This window comes from Gekko japonicus, unplaced genomic scaffold, assembly GCF_001447785.1.
Source record: "Gekko japonicus isolate JY-2015 unplaced genomic scaffold, Gekko_japonicus_V1.1 scaffold33, whole genome shotgun sequence".
In the NCBI taxonomy this organism is placed as follows: Eukaryota; Metazoa; Chordata; class Lepidosauria; order Squamata; family Gekkonidae; genus Gekko; species Gekko japonicus.
The window spans coordinates 817,156-836,028 of NW_015174272.1; the positions used below are offsets into that span (position 1 = coordinate 817,156).

General features: G+C 44.5%; 1 protein-coding gene across 4 annotated transcripts in view; it reads left to right on the plus strand.

The window, feature by feature from the left end:
* NACA (nascent polypeptide-associated complex alpha subunit) overlaps window positions 1–18,762 on the plus strand; it is a 21,341-nt gene extending 2,579 nt beyond the window's left edge. Inside the window, exons 3-11 of one of the 4 annotated variants that reach the window (XM_015423686.1) lie at window positions 2,837–2,968; window positions 6,143–6,223; window positions 7,263–10,280; window positions 12,313–12,398; window positions 13,341–13,418; window positions 14,056–14,202; window positions 14,569–14,697; window positions 17,105–17,227; window positions 18,658–18,762. In XM_015423686.1, coding sequence (XP_015279172.1) covers window positions 2,837–2,968; window positions 6,143–6,223; window positions 7,263–10,280; window positions 12,313–12,398; window positions 13,341–13,418; window positions 14,056–14,202; window positions 14,569–14,697; window positions 17,105–17,227; window positions 18,658–18,672 — 3,809 coding nt within the window. In that variant the 3' untranslated portion in view covers window positions 18,673–18,762. The remainder of the gene's footprint in view (window positions 1–2,836; window positions 2,969–6,142; window positions 6,224–7,262; window positions 10,281–12,312; window positions 12,399–13,340; window positions 13,419–14,055; window positions 14,203–14,568; window positions 14,698–17,104; window positions 17,228–18,657) is intronic. The other 3 variants (XM_015423687.1, XM_015423688.1, XM_015423689.1) reach the window with 3 other exon arrangements.
* The last annotated feature ends 111 nt before the right edge of the window (window positions 18,763–18,873 follow it).

Consider the following 18,873-nt stretch of genomic DNA (forward strand, 5'->3'; position numbering starts at 1 on the left):
ACTGAATAATGTCTGTGATATACTTTGAGCATCCAAAAGCTCTGTATAAGTATGAACTTGCCCAGTTTTTATTTGAAATTTTGACTGTCACAACATTACCAAGTTCAGCTTCTTTAAAAAGTTGGATGAGTCACAGGGTCTCTGGAACATAGTAATAGTTTGCTTGGAGTGAATCACAAGTTGGGTGAATGCTGTTATCCAGCTTCGTTGTATAGATTTGAGAGTGTCCTAATGCTTAAGCACTCATCACATTTTTTTCTGATTTATGGGTGTGCTGATTTGCTGTGATTAACAAAATATCAGAATGTGGGCCTTGAGTGCTCTAACCCAAATCAAGTGCTAGATACTTCTTTAATGGCTTTAGAGGATTTTTTTTTGAGCTGTGCTTGTCTTAAAGCATCTCCACATGAGTTGTTGCAATCATTTTCCCATGTTACTAGTAGTTAATTGTTCAGAGTGTGAAAATTATTAACATGGAAGTTATAGGAAAGAAGCTGAAATTGTGCTGTTGGCTTTGAAACCTTGTCTCTAGTTCCGGAATGCCGCTAAATACCCTTTCAGTGGTCTGTGGTTTCAGAGACATTTTATATCTACCTTTTCTCCTTTATAGTGTCTGTGAGTGTTATCTGAGTGAGGAGAGAGAAAGGGATTGATAAGAATTAAAGGATACAGTGTCGTGATGTTTTAAAATTTGTTTGGCTGCCAGGAATTGCAGGTGTCTAGAAGAGTAGTCCCTAGCCTTTTTGAGCCTGTGGGCACCTTTGGAACTCTGACACTGGATGGTGGGTGCAGCCACAAACTGGCTGCAACAAGAGGTGGAGCCACCTATAAAATAGCTGCCACGAAAGGCTGAGCCAGCCACAAAAGCTCAAGGAGTGAGGTCATGCATAGCTCTAAGGGAGTAACTCCTCAACAGTTTAGGCAGAAGTGCTGTTTAACCAGGTGCCTTTTAAAATGAACATTTTGTTTAAAATTTACTTGAATGCACACAGCTTATCTTCAGTTATCCAGTGAAGATCCTTGTGCTATGGTGTCAGCAAAAACAACTTTTGAAAAATCTGCACCATCAGATCTCCAGTGGTTGATCAGAAGCTTTGCTGAGCAAAAGCTCCACTTGGCCTTACCCACTATGGTTTATAGTGCTGTTTGGCAGGGTCTGTATTGTGGAACCCTGGTCTGGAGTATGACATCCATAGTTACTTTGTTGCTCTTGGCCACTGTTTAAGATGGGATATGCTGCTCTAGTTTGCCAGTTTTTCTGTTGCGTGCCTTTGAAGCCACACAAAATTGCAAATTAGTGGTATCCCAGACCTGGAGCTTTCTTTTAATCAGTTTCTTGAAACGGACTAAATTTCAAGAAGTGGTTTTTCTCTAACATGGCTACCCCTGAAGCAGAAGAAAGCATATCACCACATGACTCCAGTGCCATATGAGCTGGCCTTCACCAAGCACCCTGCACTTAGCCATAACTCACAGCTGGTCAATATGCTGCACGTATGAGTGGCATTTGTGGGTGGTTTAGAACTGTGAGCTGGTGTGGCTTTAGGAACATTTTGTTGTGTTCTGTGCATGCTTTTACATGGGGCATTAACTCCCAAATGCTGTGTATATTATATTTCCCAAATGTCTGTCTTGAAGGGAACATGGATGATGCAGTCCAGATAGCAGAGGACCCAGTGTGTCCCTGTTTGCTACACTTCTGCATTGAGGCTTGGGGGAATATTGCATGATTGTTACTGGGCCTTTCTTACACACCATTGTACATGGGGATGCTGCTCACTGCATGTCTACTAAATATACTGATTTCTTGTCAAGGAAAATGTGAGTTAGACTTGGAGACAGAGGGAACTTATGGATCTCTGTTGGGTGATGAAATGGCATTGCACAGAGCAGTTCAATGATTCCTTCAGACAAGCAACAATGTCTGCCCATTCATACTGAGGATAGCAAGATCCTATCTGGCATTCCAAATACAAGTCAAGCCTCCACTGATTTTTATTTTTCTATCGCCCTGGTAGAATGTTATTTCAGGGCATTGCTCCAATACTTCCATTATCTCCGTAAGGAGTGGTGACAGCGCCTCTGTAGGCATCCTGGCAGTATCTGTTGGTGCATTGCAATGAGTGTGCAGTGGGATGAGTAGGGCACAAGTGAATAGACCTCACTTTGCTCCAGTTAAGCTTTCCTGCTGCCTCTTTCTTAAATAGGCAGTGCACTGTCAGAGCCTCACAAACTAGGCCTGGGAGTGATATGGAGTAGAAGAATAGCACTAGTGCACCCTCTTCTGATACAGGACTGCTGAGTACGTTCACACTTTGTCATGCTTGCCAGAATCCGATATGTAACATAGGATGTGAGTCATCCTCTCTTGCCATAGGCATAGGTTTCTATCCCAGCGTTACCCAGTGCCTAACATGACAAGCTACATGTTCTGGGGTGGCTACAGTTCTACTTCCAGCTGTGCTATGCCATGGTAAGTTAATAGCAGTGAACTCCACACCACACGTGCCACAGGCTGAAACACGTAATGAGAATAGGCCTTCAGGCAAGTGTGTCAATAAAATCTGTCTGTTAGCATGATACCAGTTCACAGTAGTCACTAGGCAAGATAACTCATGTTGTCATAGTCCAGTCCAGAACAGAACAGTGTCCTTACGCTTTGCATATGAGTGATTGCTTTGTTAGACCTGGTGCCAGTGTCTCTGGGCTACTGAGGATAACTCACAGCTTTCCTCTTTGTTGGATTGTTGCTGTTCTTGACCTTCTGGCCAACACATGAGCATGTAAGGACTGTTAGAACTGCTGGGTGGTATCTGAACAGTTGACACTATTGCAGTACCTCCACTCCCAGTTCCTGGGACTCCCATGGAAGTGAAGCTGACAGCTGAGGAGTCCACACAAGCTGCCACCAAGATTCCTGAGGTGGCAGGCAAGGGTTCTCAGTCTGAGACAACTCTGGAGCCATCAGGTAGGTTTCATGATAAAACAGCAGGAGGGATTTGGAATCACTGTATTCTACTTAAAAATGAAATGTAAAAGGCTTAGTATGATTGAAGACCCCCAAAATACCAGCTCAGCCTAAAGTGAGACCTTGATAGGTGGAAGGTCTCTGAGGAGTTACGAGAGCCAGTGTGGCTGAAGTGTTGGACTAGAACTGGGGAAACCCAGCAAACCTCCAGGCGCCCATGAAGATTGTTAAGTTGATCTTGGGCCAGTCACTCGTAAGTTTGGGAGATAAAATGAAGGGGGACATTTATGTTGTCCTGACCACTCTGGAGAATGGGTGGGTAAAAATGAGATAGATAGGTACAAAACATACATAACTCAGCACAGAAGGTCCATAATTTCCTTCTGACTGAATATTGTTTGCTAGATTTGCAGCATAAGTATTTTTCTTTCAGCATATTTTCTTTATTTAAAGCATTTCTGTGCTGCCACTCCACCCAAATAGGGTCCCAAGGGCAATGAACATTTCAACATTAAAACAACATTTAAGATATTAAAACAGCATTTAAAATGAAGTATATATAAAATTAAACAATTCAGTAAAAACATGCAAACACAACCAGGGATGAGGACAAATAACAGTAACTGGGAGTATGCCAAGCAAAAGTCTTCACCTGCTGTCAGAAGACAGCAATAGAGACAGATAAATCCGCCTGGGGAGTTAGAAAATTTTAGTGCCTTGACCAAGAAGGCCCTTCTCAGGTTGCCAGCCATCTAGCCACAGATGGTGGAGGAACCTGGAGCTGGGCTGCCAAATGTGACTGAAGTGCACGGATAAGTTCATATGGGAGAAGGCATTCCTTCCAAGTATGCTGGCCATATATGGCTTTAACGATCAATAACAGCACCTTGAATTGAGCCTGGAAACAAATTGGGATCCAATGTAGATGGATCAAGACTGGAATGATGTGGTCCCTTGGCACACTCCAGTCAACATTCTGGCTAAAGTACCAGCTGTAGCTTGCAGACAGTCTTCAAGGCAGAACCACATAGAGCGCATTACCTAGATGTTACCAGGGCATGCACCACAATGGTAAAATTGCTCTGTCCAGGAAAGGCTGCAACTGACTCAGGTACATCTCTAACAGGAGGCCTGGGTCCAGGAGCTACAAACCTGCTCCCTTAGGGGGAGTGCAACCTCATCCAGAACAGGAGATACCCTGTTCTTGGACCAAACCTTCCCCAGGTACCAGTTCACAGTTTCCACAGCCTCCCTGGGATCTGCTAGAAGTGTGAGCTAGAGCTGAGTGTCCTCCACATACCGAGCGCACATCTCCAGGTGACCTCTTCCAGCGGCTTTGCATAGATTTTGAAAAGTGTGAGGGACAAGATAGAAACTTGGGAGACTGTAGGCTAGAGGTCAAGGGCCAGAGCAGCAGTCCCCCAGCACCACATGATGAAGCCTGCCTTCAAGGTAGGGCTGGAACCTCCTTCCCTTTTGTCAGAGCTTCTGTCCTTGCAAAGTAAATAGCAGAGCAAAAAAAAAAAATCCCCTCCGTTAGACACTAGGGAATTTCATTTTGTTGTTGTTGTTGTTTCAAAACAATGATTTCAGGGCTTGCTGGAGATGTCCCTGAGTATACGTTTTATAGTGTGTATTTATAGGAAAGCGATATTGCATGTTTGTAAACCCCCCTAAAATATTTCAGATGAATTAAGGGAAAGGCAGCCATAAAGGTTATAAAGAATTCTTTAAAATACACGTTGAGTTGGAATGACTGTACATTGGATCCTGTCAAAAAATATCCACGTGCATAGGGGCAGAGGCAATTCCCCCTTCTATGGCAGCCCTCTGCCTCCCCCTTCATATATTTCCAGTTGAATGGCCAACACAAAGCTTATGTGGTGATTCCTTTGCCTTATCTCCTAGTCTGTTCAATGGAAATGGGCAGAATCCATACATCTGAATATAGAATTAGGAATTCCAGAATATTTGCTGGATAGCTTCAAGAACAAAATGATATTTCAAGATGGAGTAGATAGGACTTTTTCATAGATTGCAGGGTGTCCTTGTTTTTCCATAGGGCAGAAAAGATTAGCACAGTCTGAACATTTGTTCGCTTTCGCACTTACATTATCTTCCTTCTATTTTTTTTCCTTTGTGCTAATAGCTCACAGACGACTTATGCTGACCCTCTGGGTTTTCAAGGCAAGAGACATTCAGAGGTGGTTTACTATTGCCCACCTCTGCATAGTGACCCTGGTATTCCCTGATGGTCTTCCATTCAAATACTAACCAGGGCCAACCCTGCTTAGCTTCCAAGGTTCTGGAGGTTGACCCAGTCCTGCAGTGAAGCAACACACACGGTCAGGCTATCAGGAGCCTTCATACAGCTGTTATTTCAGATAAACAGGACTGCAGGATGCTCAGTCCCCTCTGAGTCTTTTCTCATGTTGGACTGGGAAACTCATCTGACAGAAAAGTTTTCTGCCCTTGTCTTACAAAGACAATCCCAATAAAAAGCATGGCTCTCAACATGTATTATCATTTCAAAAGCAAGGATTGAAGATTTCACACTTTTAACTGCATGTGACAGGACGCTTCACGCCCCAAGCAGTCAAAATCAGGGATACAAACACTTAGCTCTTTGTCCTACGTGACTGTGTACAGTAGTGTGCCTCTAGCTTTATTTTAATCTGTTGATGTTCATTGGAGCAGATTGCAGACACTCCGAAGTGTACCTCTTCTCACTCTCTCTCTCTCTCTAAATACGACTGATAAAAATGCCATTTAAGGCTTTGACAGAGCATCTCATAGGGAAGTGATGCACACGAAAGCTTGTGCCCAGAATTAAATTTTGTTGGTCTTAAAGGTGCCACTGGACTCAGACGTTGCTCTACCTTTAACATGAGTTTGGGTGAGCACTCGCAAGCCTGCTGTTCATTCCCAAGCCTCAGACCATCTGTTGATGTAGTAGGAAATACACAGTATAGATTGTATCTTCCCTTAGCAACTTTATTTTAATTCAGGTCCCGTTTAGATGTGAGCACCGGCAGCTTTCAGTAGACCTAACTTGTTGCCTTAAGCCAAAAGAATAGTTCCTTTTAGATGTACTACTCCCCCCCCCCCCAATAAATAGATGCACTACTCCCTGTGCTATTGGTCTGCTCTAATGTATTGCTCTTGCTCATTTAGCCCCTGCTGTTCCCACCCTTTCTGCTGGTGCTTCTGAAGCACCCACAGACTGTTTTTCCCAGCCTCCCATTCAAGCACCAGGTATTTGCCCCAGTGTGTGAGACACTAACAGTATTTTGCTGTGGTATATTAATGCGGTTACATTAACCGTAAGGTTCTGTAAGGGTGGGGTGGATGTTGGTAGATGTTAAGAAATGCCAGGCTTTCAGTAATGCAAATCACGCTGCAGAATAACTTTTCCCTGAGGATGGCAAGGTCAGCATTTGTTAATGTAAGGAAGGCATTCTGGATAGGTTGGCCTTTGTGGTGCAAATGTTTGTTCTAGGAAGTGGCTACAGGGAAATAATCTATGAAACCTTGCACTGTTTTTCCAGGCTGGTGGCATTTTGTGCTCCCTGAGATGAATTTCCCAAGTGCTAGAAAATCAGCGCTCTCAATATCCTTGTAGAAATATGTGAGACTTGCATTCTGGAATCCAAGATCTAAGCCTTGACATGGCCATACTTGATGAGAATCAAGTCCCATCTGCTGTGTATTGAGCTCCATATCTAAGTTAGACCATATCTGAGTTAGAGGCATATGGATGTTCTTCTCCCAACAGAAATGTCAGTACATGTTTCCAAACTCTTGTTTTTTCTCCCAGATTAAACTTGCTGGTGTAGCAGCCTGCAGTGCAATAAATGGAACCTGTGCTACAAATGGCAAATAATCTGGTTGCCTCATTGTCCTTGTCAAAACATGTGCACTTAGAAACAAAATGACAGGTTAAATGCCACCAGCCTAGGAGCTGTACTCTGTTTCCTGAACTGTAATTGATACATATATTGATAGTACATGTTAAACTGAATAAGTACCAGTAGATGCAGCTGGGGTAGGGTTATACTTGGGAGGGGTTACAAGCCAATGACATGCTTCAAATGGCTTGATCCTACACATATCTTCTGTGAAACATTCGCACTGTCTGGAGAGTGTGGATGAGGGAGTTTTTGGCAGCAGGTGCAGCATTTTCTACCCCACCATTCACTGAACTGTGTTTCCATGTGGGTAACTCTAGATAACTCATTTTTTCCTTCCCCCATGTTTTTCTTTTCATCATTGATTCACTTTTTCTCTCCTTTAGCTGCTGCTGTTTCCAGCTCCTCCATTTCTAGTCCCTCGCACCCTTCCTCTTCATCCCACAAAGCTAACTCTCCCCTTACTGGGATCTGCCCTTTCAGTACTCCACTGATACCTGCCTCACCTGGGAAGTTATTCTCCCTAGCCTCTGTCTCCCCAGTGCTAGACATTCACGGCCCTTCCTTACCACCTGGTAATCCAACTCCCTCTGCTTCCTTGAGCACTACAGATCTAGTTGTTTCTGCATCAGTAGCTAGTTCCCCATCTCCAAGTGTGGCACAGGGTCCTCTGGCTTCTTCTGCAGTCTCAGTCATTCCACCTGAGGCTCTTGGCTCAGCTTATCTAACCTCCCCTGTAAGCCCAGTACTGACAGCCTCCTTCCCTCCTCCAGCAGCTGTTGCTTCTTCCATTGCCCTTCCTACAGTCCCACCCACAACTCCATCTCTGATTGCTCCGACGCCTTCAGCTGCACCAGTTTCTCAGATACCAGCACAGACTCCTGCTCTGGCTCCTTTCATTCTCCCTGTGGCTCCTGTTTCTCCTCCTTTGGCTCCCACTGTTCTCCCTGTCACTCCAAATCCTTTTCCTGCTCCTCCTGTCGCTTCCAAAGTCCCTGTCAGTTCTCATGCCGCTCCTGGTCTAACTTCTGCTCTGGCTTCTCATTCTGTGGACGCAGTCACAGCTCCATCTCTTCCCCCAGTTGTTCCTGTCTCTCCTCCTGCAACACCACTTTCTGTTCTTGGCCCTGAAAGTCCTTCTCCAGCTCCTGTGACTTCAGGGGCAACCATTCCTGGCCCAATAGCTCCTGTTTCACTCGGCATGTCTTTTCCTGCTCCCCAAGATGCTACATCTCAAAATCAAAAGGTACAGCCTGCTTTTCCTCTGACCCTTTCAGATGCTTCTACATCCACACCCATGAGTTCTGCTAGCCCATATCTTTCTACTCTCCCTCTTGCAGTAACCACTCCCAATCCTGTGGCACCTGTACAGGTGCTTGTGGTACCTGCTTCCTGCCCCTTGGCCTCAGAAGTGTGCCCTGCTGAGAAGCCATTGACACCTATGAAACTTGCTTCTCCTTCGGCAACTAGCTCTGACACCGTAGCTCTGGTAGGACCCTCTTCTAGTCCTGTGGCACCCACTTTCCAACTTGGTGCTCCTCCTTTGGCCTCTGCTTCTTCTGAAGCACCTCCTGTGGTCCCAGGAGTGCCTCCATCTAAACCAATGGCAGCCGGAGTGTCCCCTGTGACATCTGCTTCTTGCCCAGTAGTTGCCACCATGGCATCTTCTTCCCAACCAATAGCACCTGCTCTCTGTCCTCTGTCATTGGCTGGCCCTGCTTCTTCAGTCCCTGTGTCTGGCACTGCAGCGCCAGCAGTGCTTGCTTCTAGTCCTCTGTCACCTGTTTCCCCATCTGTAGCAACTATTTCTGGCCCTATAACTGCTCCTTTGGCCCCAGCAGGATCTGCTCCTCGAACATTGACAGCTTCATCTGGCCCTGTAGCCCCACCAGTAGTGCTTCCTTCTAGGGCTGTGGCACCAGCTTCCCAGGCTATGGCACTGGCTTCTGGTCCTGTAACTCCTTCTGAGGTCGCTGCAGGACCTGCTTCTGCACTAGCTGGACCTGCAGTATCATCTGTAAAGCCTGCTTCTCCTTTGGCACCTTCTGCCCCTGCAGCTCTAGCAGGACCTGCTCCTGTACCACCCGCCTCTGCAGGGCCTCCTGTGAAACCTACTTCTCCCTTGGCACCTATTTCTGGTCCTGTGACAAAAGTGGTGCCTGCTCCTAGTCCTGTGGCCCCATCTGAGCTTGCTCCTGCATCACTGACCCCTGCAGTGCCAGCTGTGAATTCTGCATCTCCTTTGGTACCTCCTTCTGGACCTCTGGCCCCAGCAGGGTCTGCTACTACACCACCAGCCCCTGCAGTGTCACCTGTGAAGCTCATTTCTGGCCTTGAAGCAAAAGCAGCACCTGGTTCTAGTTCTGTAATTGCATCTTGTGACCCCGTGGCCCCATCTGGGCCTACCCCTAAGCCGCCTTCTCCTCTGGCACTTGTTTCAGGCCCGGTAGTCCCTCCTGTGGCTATTACAGCCTGCCCCAAGGCTCCAGCGGTGCCTGCTTTTCAGCATGTAACCCCTTCAGCTACCCCTGTTTCACCGACGTCTCTCACTGTGTCTCCTCTGGTACCAGCCTCTAACTCTCTGCCATCTGCACTGGTGGTCCCCGTAGTGCCTGCTAGTAGTAGCACTGGGCCCTCTCTGATATCTGATCCCGTGGCCGCTGCAGCTTCTGCTGGTGGCCCAAGGGCTCCTGTTTCTGTCGCCTCTTCTGTGACCCCTGCCCCTTCTCCTTCCCCACCCGTTATCCCTACTGCTGGCCTGGTACCTTCTCCAGTAGCACCTGTCACCTCTCCTTTTACCCCGCAGGCCACAACTCCCCTGGTGGCCCCCGCTGTGTCATCTGCTGGCCCCTCTGCTCCTCCTCCCCTTATTCCAGTGACTCCTGAACCTGTCTCTGCCACCAAGCCACCCGCTGTCCCTGCTGGTCCTGCTGCTTCAGCCTCCGATGTGTCCCAGGCCTCTCTTGCCTCCTCCGTTGGGAGCGTGGTGACTCCACAGAAAACAGTGTGTCTGCCTCCTGCGTCTGCTGACATCCCTCTTTCTGCCCCAGCAGCAAATAATCTCCCCCAGCCTGCTTCACCTGCCCCTGTCTCCCCTGTGAAAAAACTAACCCTGTCCTCTGCACTTCCTAAATCACTACCAGTTTCACCCCCCTCTGGTCTAGCACCTCAAGTGCCAGCCAAACCCTCCACCCCTGCCTCTTCTGTCATCGAAGACGACGATCTGCCACCTCTGATCCCTCCAGAGGCACCTGCCGGGGAGCCACCTCTGCAGCCCGTCCTGGTGGATTTCTCTCCCAAACCAGCTGTGGCCCTTGCTGAGGCCCCAGCTGCTGCTGCTGCTACTACTACTGCTGCTCCTTCTCCTCCTCCTGCCAAACAGCCTGCCCTGAAGAATGACAAGGGTATTTGCCTCCTCCGTTTGCTGTGTGCATGGATATCACAGATTGCTCACTGAATACTAACCTCTCTGTGCGGGAAGGGGGCCTTGAGTCTCCACTCGTGTCCTCAGCTTTGTTAGCCTAGAAGAGTAGTGCATAGAAGTAAATGTAACCCACGAAAGCCCTGGCTGAGCTCTAACTAGTTATGAGCAAAGCCAGTTCAAGGCTGCTTTGTGCTCAGGGGTGATATTTATGTACAGGAGTACGTGCCACAAATGAGAAAGTTGCTACACACAAGCACTGATCATGGTGTGAGTGTCTTCTAGCGAATGTGATGTCAGCACTACCTTGACTGGAATATCTGGAATAGCGCTAACCTAGAAACTCTCATCACAATCTTCTGTGGCACCTGCTGTCTTCTTGGCCTTCTTTCTCCAATCCTTGAGCTTGTTTTGTGATTGGATAGCCAGTAGATTCTGTTTCACTAGCTGTTTGGAGTGTAATGTTCGTAGACCTAGCATGCAGTGCTATTTAGCCTTCTGTGTTTATGATGTAACACTTTGCTCTGGCACTGGGACAATAAATTGCTATTGAACATTAACATCCCTCTTCCAGTCTTAGTGTGCTTTGTCTGTAATTGCACTTGAAATTCAGGAGTGTTTCTTGATCTCGGCGGGAGCTTTTCTGTTAAATTCACATTGAACAGAATGCATGCTGAGTATTGTGCTTGGGCATCCACCAAAGATCAGAAACAGGTTTGTGGGGTTTTTTTGCATTCATCAGTCCCCTGGTAAAATAGTCTGATGCACATATGACTGTTGGGGAAAGTATAGGGGCTTTTTCTGCAAATGAAAGGACGGTCTGCCGCACTTTCTCCAGGAACATAGTTTGTCCTCTGTCACTTCCTTTATTTTCATCTCTGTGTGGTTAGTTGCGTGTGTTCTCTGATCTTCATAACAATAGCTTGACACTTCAGTAAATAAACTCTTAAACCAGCAGTAAGTCAGGAAAAAATGGGTATATGTAGGCTGCATCCAGAGATGTTAGCCTGTAATGAGCAAGAGGGAGGGTTGGTCTTGGAGGGTCCTCTCTGAAAAACCATATCCAAGTATGTAGTTTGCCTTCACATGTTAATCACAGTTAGCACTAAATAAATGTGTGAAACTTGGATTTGGAGGCAGTCCAGATTAGTGTTACCCATAGTTTGCCCTATTTGGATAGCATGGGAAATCAGGGCTGTTGCAAACCACTGGGGAGGGGGTAGCAACACAAGGAAGCGCAGTCTTCTGTTACCGCTTGCCAGTCCGTGGTTTACATCTCTGGTGATGATCTGCATTGAGCTGGAGTGTACCTGCCACTCTCCTTATTGCTGAACTGCCTGTTCAGTGCAGAGGCCAAGTCTTAATCCTGTGAGTGCAAGCAAAGCTCTGCTTCCAGATGGTTTTCTCTTTCTGGGTGTTTATAAGCTTTGTCTCCCAATGCTATACCACTACACACATGTCTTCCTGGAACATGCCCACCTTCCCACTGGCTATCTTTAAAATGGAACTCACAAAACACATGCAACAAAAAAGGCTGCTTTGAAATTCTTCACTTCTGCCTGTCCCCTTCCTCACTCCCCCACCACATGTCTTATGATAAGTTCAGGCAGTGTCTGTCAGTTTAACAACATCAGAGAAATACTGACCTGATTGCATTGGTCTCAGCCTTGGGTTATATACACACGTTTTAGCAGCACAAGCTGAATAAGCCAGATCATCAGACTTTCCCTTATTATTTCTCAACCAGCCACCAGTTTAAGAAGTCCTGCAACTTCAGAGTTCCTTTCTTGTTTGTAGGTTATGTTCTTTTTTTGTGTGTATTTGTTGCTTTTACCTGTCTTGGGGAAATTATAGTAGTGTTCCTTGATACCAATGGTTAATGTGCACTGCTATAGAAAAGGAGCCAAAAATACCATGTGACCAAGTGATGAAGCCCTGCATGTTTTGCCTGGATCTGCCCTGCCACTCCTGGCAGAAACCAAGTTGGAAAAAATTATGCCTGTTTGTCTCTGTAGGATCTGGGACAGAATCTGACAGCGATGAATCAGTGCCGGAACTTGAAGAACAAGACTCCACACAGGCCACAACACAGCAGGCACAGGTGAAAGGCTTGGAGACAAGACAGAAAGCAGATCACAGTGGGTTGTGTATAATGGGCACTGGGATCTTGGAACAGACTTAACCGGTTCCATGTAACCTCCGCCAGGATGTTCCATGGACTGTGGGATTTTTAGCTGTTTTCAGGAAAACATTGTACATTGATACACAAACTCCTAGGATTTCTGTGTACTAGTGCATAGTGCTGGCAGAGGCTCGATAGGTTAGTAGAGTTCTGTAATTCTGTCCTGAAAATCCCAAGTCTAGGACTACAAAGAACAAATTCAGTGATTGTTAAAATTGTGCTTGTTTTCTTTAACATTTAATTGCACAGGATTAGGAGGAATTGGAATTTTATACTGCAAATTTATGAGAAGGTTGCTTTTTGTGAGGACACCAAGGAATGGAAATACATAAGACTAGGATGAGATGCACTCGGCAAAATTATGTTAATCCATTCATCCAGAAAGCTAGAGGTGGATTAAATTATGATAAATATCCTACCCCTGACCACCAGTCAGTTTCAATAAAAATATATTTTAAAAACTTACACTGCTTCCAAAATGTTTCAGGCTTGGGAAGTCACCAAAGGAAGATAATTCCCAGGTTAGAGAGTAGCTCAGTCTATGCATATTTTTGCAGACCTAGCCTAGAGAATAAATAATATACTTCCAGAGTGTTCTTAGTTGATACTTGAGGTTGTGCTGGAACTCAGACTGGAGTAATATCTTCACATCCTTGCAAATCTCTGTTTTCCCTGTTTGGGTTTAGAGGACTTGTAGCTTGGGTGTCGAGTGCTCCACACATGTGTACTCCTAAACCTCCAAATACAAATCTGTTATCTCATTTCTGCTTGAGAAGCGAGACCCAGGAACTCTTCACAGAGTATTTGTTGTGCCTTTCTGTTATGGTTCCCTTTAATTCCATTGTGTTTCTCTTCTGGCAGCTTGCAGCAGCAGCTGAAATAGATGAAGAACCAGTTAGCAAAGCAAAACAGAGCCGGAGTGAAAAGAAAGCCCGGAAGGTAAAATCCAGTTAATGGAAGAGGCTAATCAACACAATCTCACTGGCTGTAGCCACTCAAGCCAAGGATCAGAAGTCCTGTGTCTATTTATATTTTTTGAAACAGCATCTTCATTTTACAGAAATAGTTAAAGGAGTAACCAAATGTCATTGGCAAAGCCAGGACTCAATCCACATTCTCCTGTTTTGTTTTTCTTGTATTCTCATAAAAGGTAGTAGACAACAGGGAAGCTTTCCACATCTGTGCCATAAAAAATACAAAATGAGATTAATATACTAATACAAAACAAATCCCAGCATATTTTGAGCCTGTTGGTTTATCATCAATGAAAATTTACATTCAGTGAAGATGTTTGTTGGCTAAAGTCAGAAAAGTCCAACTGTGCTCTGTTTGGTTCTACAAGAATGTCCTCATTTTACTGGAGAAGATGTAGTAACTTAGGGTCAATAACATACCTAGAAGCAGACTCATTGCTGTGGGCTGTCTCCATGCTGCCTCCCTCTCAGGAAAGGCCTTTGCCTTAATTAAGTACAAAAAATGCTGTTTTGGCATTGCTAGTGGAGGTTTACATCCAGGAGTAAGACCTTGCATGAACATTTGAGAACTAATGGTTTATCTTCCTCCTTTTGTTTTTAAGGCAATGTCCAAGCTTGGCCTTCGCCAGGTCACAGGTGTAACCAGAGTTACGATCCGGAAATCCAAGAACATCCTGTTTGTCATCACCAAGCCAGATGTATACAAAAGCCCTGCGTCAGATACCTATATAGTCTTTGGTGAAGCAAAGGTGAGCTGAGGCCAGGAAGGCCTGGCAGGAGAACCTTAGCTGTCTTTTTGCAGCAACAGAGCAGCTTTGCTTTCCAACCAGACCTTTAGTTGCTGTTTGAGAAAGACAACGGCTGCACTAAGGCAGCTTTCTTGCTGCAAGGGGCTATACGATACAAGGGATGGGCAACTACCTGGGTTCTGAAACATTACTGAAGGCCAGGGGGTCATCTTGCTGGAATAGCTAGTATTCTAGTATTTCTCTAGTAGTACTCTAGTATTTCTAGAGTTTGTGGACACCTCTGTCTGTTTGCCTTGCTCATTGCTTCTCATGGTGTAAAGGTTAGCTATGCAACCTCTCATATCTCTTGTCATCTGACCCTATTAGATTGAAGATCTGTCACAGCAAGCACAGCTGGCTGCTGCTGAGAAATTCAAAGTGCAAGGAGAAGCTGTTTCAAATATTCAGGAAAATACACAGACCCCCACTGTACAAGAGGAGAGTGAAGAAGAGGAGGTATGCTGCACCCCTTTTATGTGGTCTCTTGATTCCGTGCTTGCAGTTGGCAGTCTTCCTTGACAGTGTCCCAGTTTCCTCTTTGAATGTTCAGTGTCCTGCTGATCCTTGCAGCTGTTTTCCAGCTGTTTTGGTCGTTTCAATTGGGAGTGAGGGAACGTAAGCATGGTCCTGGGTGAACATCCTCAGAATCATTCCAGAATCATTGTACTGGGTGCTGCATGTGTTAGATTTTTTTTAACTGTATCAACCTCAGCTTTAATGATGAAATCACAACATTTTAATAATATATTTGAAGGGAATCAAATCTTCCCTATAAAAAGAACAGTTTTTCAAAATAATAAATAGTACAGTTTCTTTTAAAAAGAACAAAAACTCTCTACGTTTTCGGTGTTCCCTACATTGTCTTCATTTCATTTAAGTTTCATTCAGGTACCCTCAAACAGACAATATACAGACTTTGCAACACACCTCTGATAGATCAATACTAGGATACTAAAAATTGAATTAAAAAAATATTTTGGGTCATCACTGCCCTATTCTTTTAAATTAAATAAAAGCTGAAGTAGCCAGTGTTTATGCAAGTTTTTTAGAACACTAAGAATGTTTGAACAAATCCTTTTTTCCCCTACTTAAACCTGTAGTGCATAAGATACCAATAAAAGACTTGAAGTAAAGAAATGCAAATGTTCAAATAAAAATTAAGATTCACATACTTTAAAATTTCCCTTTCTGGACTCAAACAGTAATTCTGAACAAATGTTTGCTATTTAAATGCAAACAATGACTTTGTCATGTATACAGTTAAAGGAATCATAGTGCCAGTTCTGATCTGTTCTTACATGCTGTATGTCAAAAAGCCTTACCTGAAGTAACAAATTACCAGAAGCAATGTTTAAAGTGAATGTAATCACAGGAATTGCACAACTGTTTGTGGCAGCATATCCTGGGTGGAGGCTTTTATGCACAAGTGGGCACAGTAAAATGTAACTGCTTTCATTACAGCAGGGCTGTTTGCTGCCACAACAGAGGAACAGTAACCTAACCTGGCCTATGTGTGTGCCACAGTACTTGTAGGGAACTTAACTGATCTATAAGCATCCCTGTACCACCATAAAATGTAGTGCCACTGTATTCCCAGTAAAGTCCCATACAAAATACTGCAATATTATGTGGGAAAGAAGTATAAAATTGGTAATGAGAATGTGATCACTTATTGTACTGTTAATGCCTCAAAACACCAAGACTGTCGTTGCTCCTGTGTAATGAGCATGTGTTAGAAATAAGGGAGCCAGCGGTTGTCTCTTCTTATACATGGAATGGAGGGGAAGTGAGACAGATTCAGTGGGTGCATTTTTAGTACAAGGATCCATTTCATTACTAGTCATGCATGCCTTATAAAATACTAGTGACTATAATTGTAGTGGGGCTTGGAAAACCTCGCCCTCTGTGGAATGAACTAGCACACAGATAGGCTAACAAAAGGGAACAACTTTCAAAAGTAACCATTCGAAGTTTGCATTTTACAGGTAATGTTATTAACCTTGCACATTTCACTGAAGACAGGCCATTTCTTTGCCACTCTGGTAAACAGGAATAAGCAGCCCCCAGTATCTGCAGAGGCCAGGCCAAGGTGTTGTATTTGAACTTTGAGCAGGTACAGAAAGTATGCTTGCTGTCCTGCAGCTTTTTTTGTGCTGCTCAAGCTGCAGAGTGTGCATATCTGGCAACGCAGAATTTATTATGAAGAGTAAGGGAATATCTGTTTAGTGCTGGAGCTTTTATTCAGCTATGTCTGTAGCTGTCATTTTCAAATATTAGTGAGATATTCCTCTGATTTGTACTTGTGCCTCTTTAATACTACACTCCACTGTTTCAGCATATCTCCCCCCCCCAAAAAAAGTGTTACAGTAAGGTCACACAGTGCTGCTGTGATTTTTGTCTTAGCAAATAGAGGATTGAATGACAGCAGGAGAGTGAGTTTGATGTAGTGGTTAGGAGCATGAACTCTTATCCGGGAGAACCAGGTTTGATTCCCCACTCCTTCACATGCAGCTGCTGGTGTGACCTTGGGTCAGTTACAAGTTCTTTCAGAGCTGTTCTCTCACTCAGCCCCACCTACCTCACAGGGTGTCTGTTTTGGGGAGGGGAAGGGAGAGGAGACTGTAAACTGCTCTGAGACTCCTTCAGGTAGTGAAGGGCAGGGTATAAATCCAATCTCTTCTTTTTCATCTTTCCAAGTTTATCAGTTTGTGTAGAGCAATAACCTGGGTTTCCTTGACCTTTCATTACAGCTACTGGAAATCTATAGGTTGAATGAGAGTTTAAGTTTATTCCACTTCTTCCTGCTCAGCAGAAAGAGACTTGAACAGTTGCTCTGAGAAATAATCATTCTCTTCCCATCCAGGTTGACGAGACTGGTGTTGAGGTGAAGGACATAGAATTAGTTATGTCCCAAGCGAATGTTTCCCGTGCAAAAGCCGTCCGCGCGCTGAAGAATAACAGTAATGATATCGTAAATGCTATTATGGTAAGTTCCCAATTAAGCGAGGGGAGGTTAGGGGTGTGCATTTGGCAATAGCCGAACCAGAAAAATACCTTGTCGGTGATCTGTATTCGGCTACCGATATAGCTGAACTTTAAAAAGCTGATGTTATCTGGCTTTTTTTTCAGGTTCATTTTGCTATACCGAAAAAAGGTCAAACCTAACAGCCTGAGCTACCAGTCAGCTGTTGGGTTTAAATGCCTTTCTTTCCCTTCCCGAGATTGGGGAGGGAAAGAAAGGCATTTTAAACATGCTGGGGCTCCCTGCCTGCCCTTCTCCAGCTACCCCATGTCAGGGAAGGCAGAGAACAGAGACTTCCCCTTGTCAATTTCACTCACAGCTGACTGGTGAGGAGTGAAATGGACAAGGAAATCAGTTGGAGCTACCAGAGGGAAAGAAGGCATTTTAACATGCCTCCTTTTCCTCTGGTGGTGTATATCAGACCCGAATATATTTGGGAATACCAAATATTTCCCCAGTCCAAATACTTTACTGGTATTGGACTGGGGAAATTCGGCATTTACCGATATTTTCTGGGTCTGACTTACCTGAAGCCGGAAAATACCGGCATTTATTTTTTTTGCACACCCCTAGTTTTTTTACTGAGCCAATATACCTGGATCCAGTGAATACATGCAAAAGGGGCATTTTATTCAATCATTTCAAAGAATCAGCTCCTTGGAAAATACTTCATTTGTCTTCTGTCTTGTCCTATTGCTTAAACATAGAAAGCCACAGCATTGTGACAAGAAGACAGAAGACAAAAGAAGTAAGCTAGTTCAATCACTTAACTACCTCTGAACACTGAAAGAATGCTTGAAAATGTGCTGCTTCCAGCATTACATTTTAACACTCGGAAAAACATTTCTTAAGAAAAATTATTGCACTGATTCAGTCCCAGAAATTGGTTTGGCTAAGTGGGCCAAATTCATTCACTGTCAGACAGGCATGTTGTATTTTCCAATGGTATTTGCATATGGTGTTTGGAGAGGTGGAGGTTAAAAGATGTAACATCAGCAAATATGCGCTTTAAGGCTTCTGTGTCCAAGTGGGTAGCAGTGCACAACATTGTTCTAGACTGTAAGGCAAAATGAGTTCAAGGTCATGTGTGTTCTGCAGTTTTAACTCCCCATGATTTTGGGTTGCGAAGAAGCTGTGAAGTATCTTGCTGGAGATAGCAAGTCTTGTGTGTTAAGTGCCATTAAGTTGCTTCTGACTTACAGTAACCCTGTGAATTAATGTCCTATTGTAAGCAGTCATTCTCAGGTCTTGCAAACTGAGGGCCGTGACTTCTTTTATTGAGTCAATCCATCTCATGTTGGGTCTTCCTCCTTTCCTGCTGCCTTCAACTTTTCCTAGCATTGTTGGAATGAATAGGGAGCCTAACACCTCTTTTTTTCTTTCCTTTTTTCCAGGAATTGACGATGTAACCACACAGAAAGGGGAACCTTTTTGGTGTTTCAGAGGAAAGTTAAATTGCTGTTAAATTCAAAATTTGTACTATTTCTATCAATTAATAAAAGTTGTGGTTTAAAAGAGTCCTTGTTTTTTTTCCCCCCTGACAAGAAGTTGGATACCTATATTCTAAAGGTTTTACTTTGGTTGATATTCCAGGTCTGACATTCTTTCAG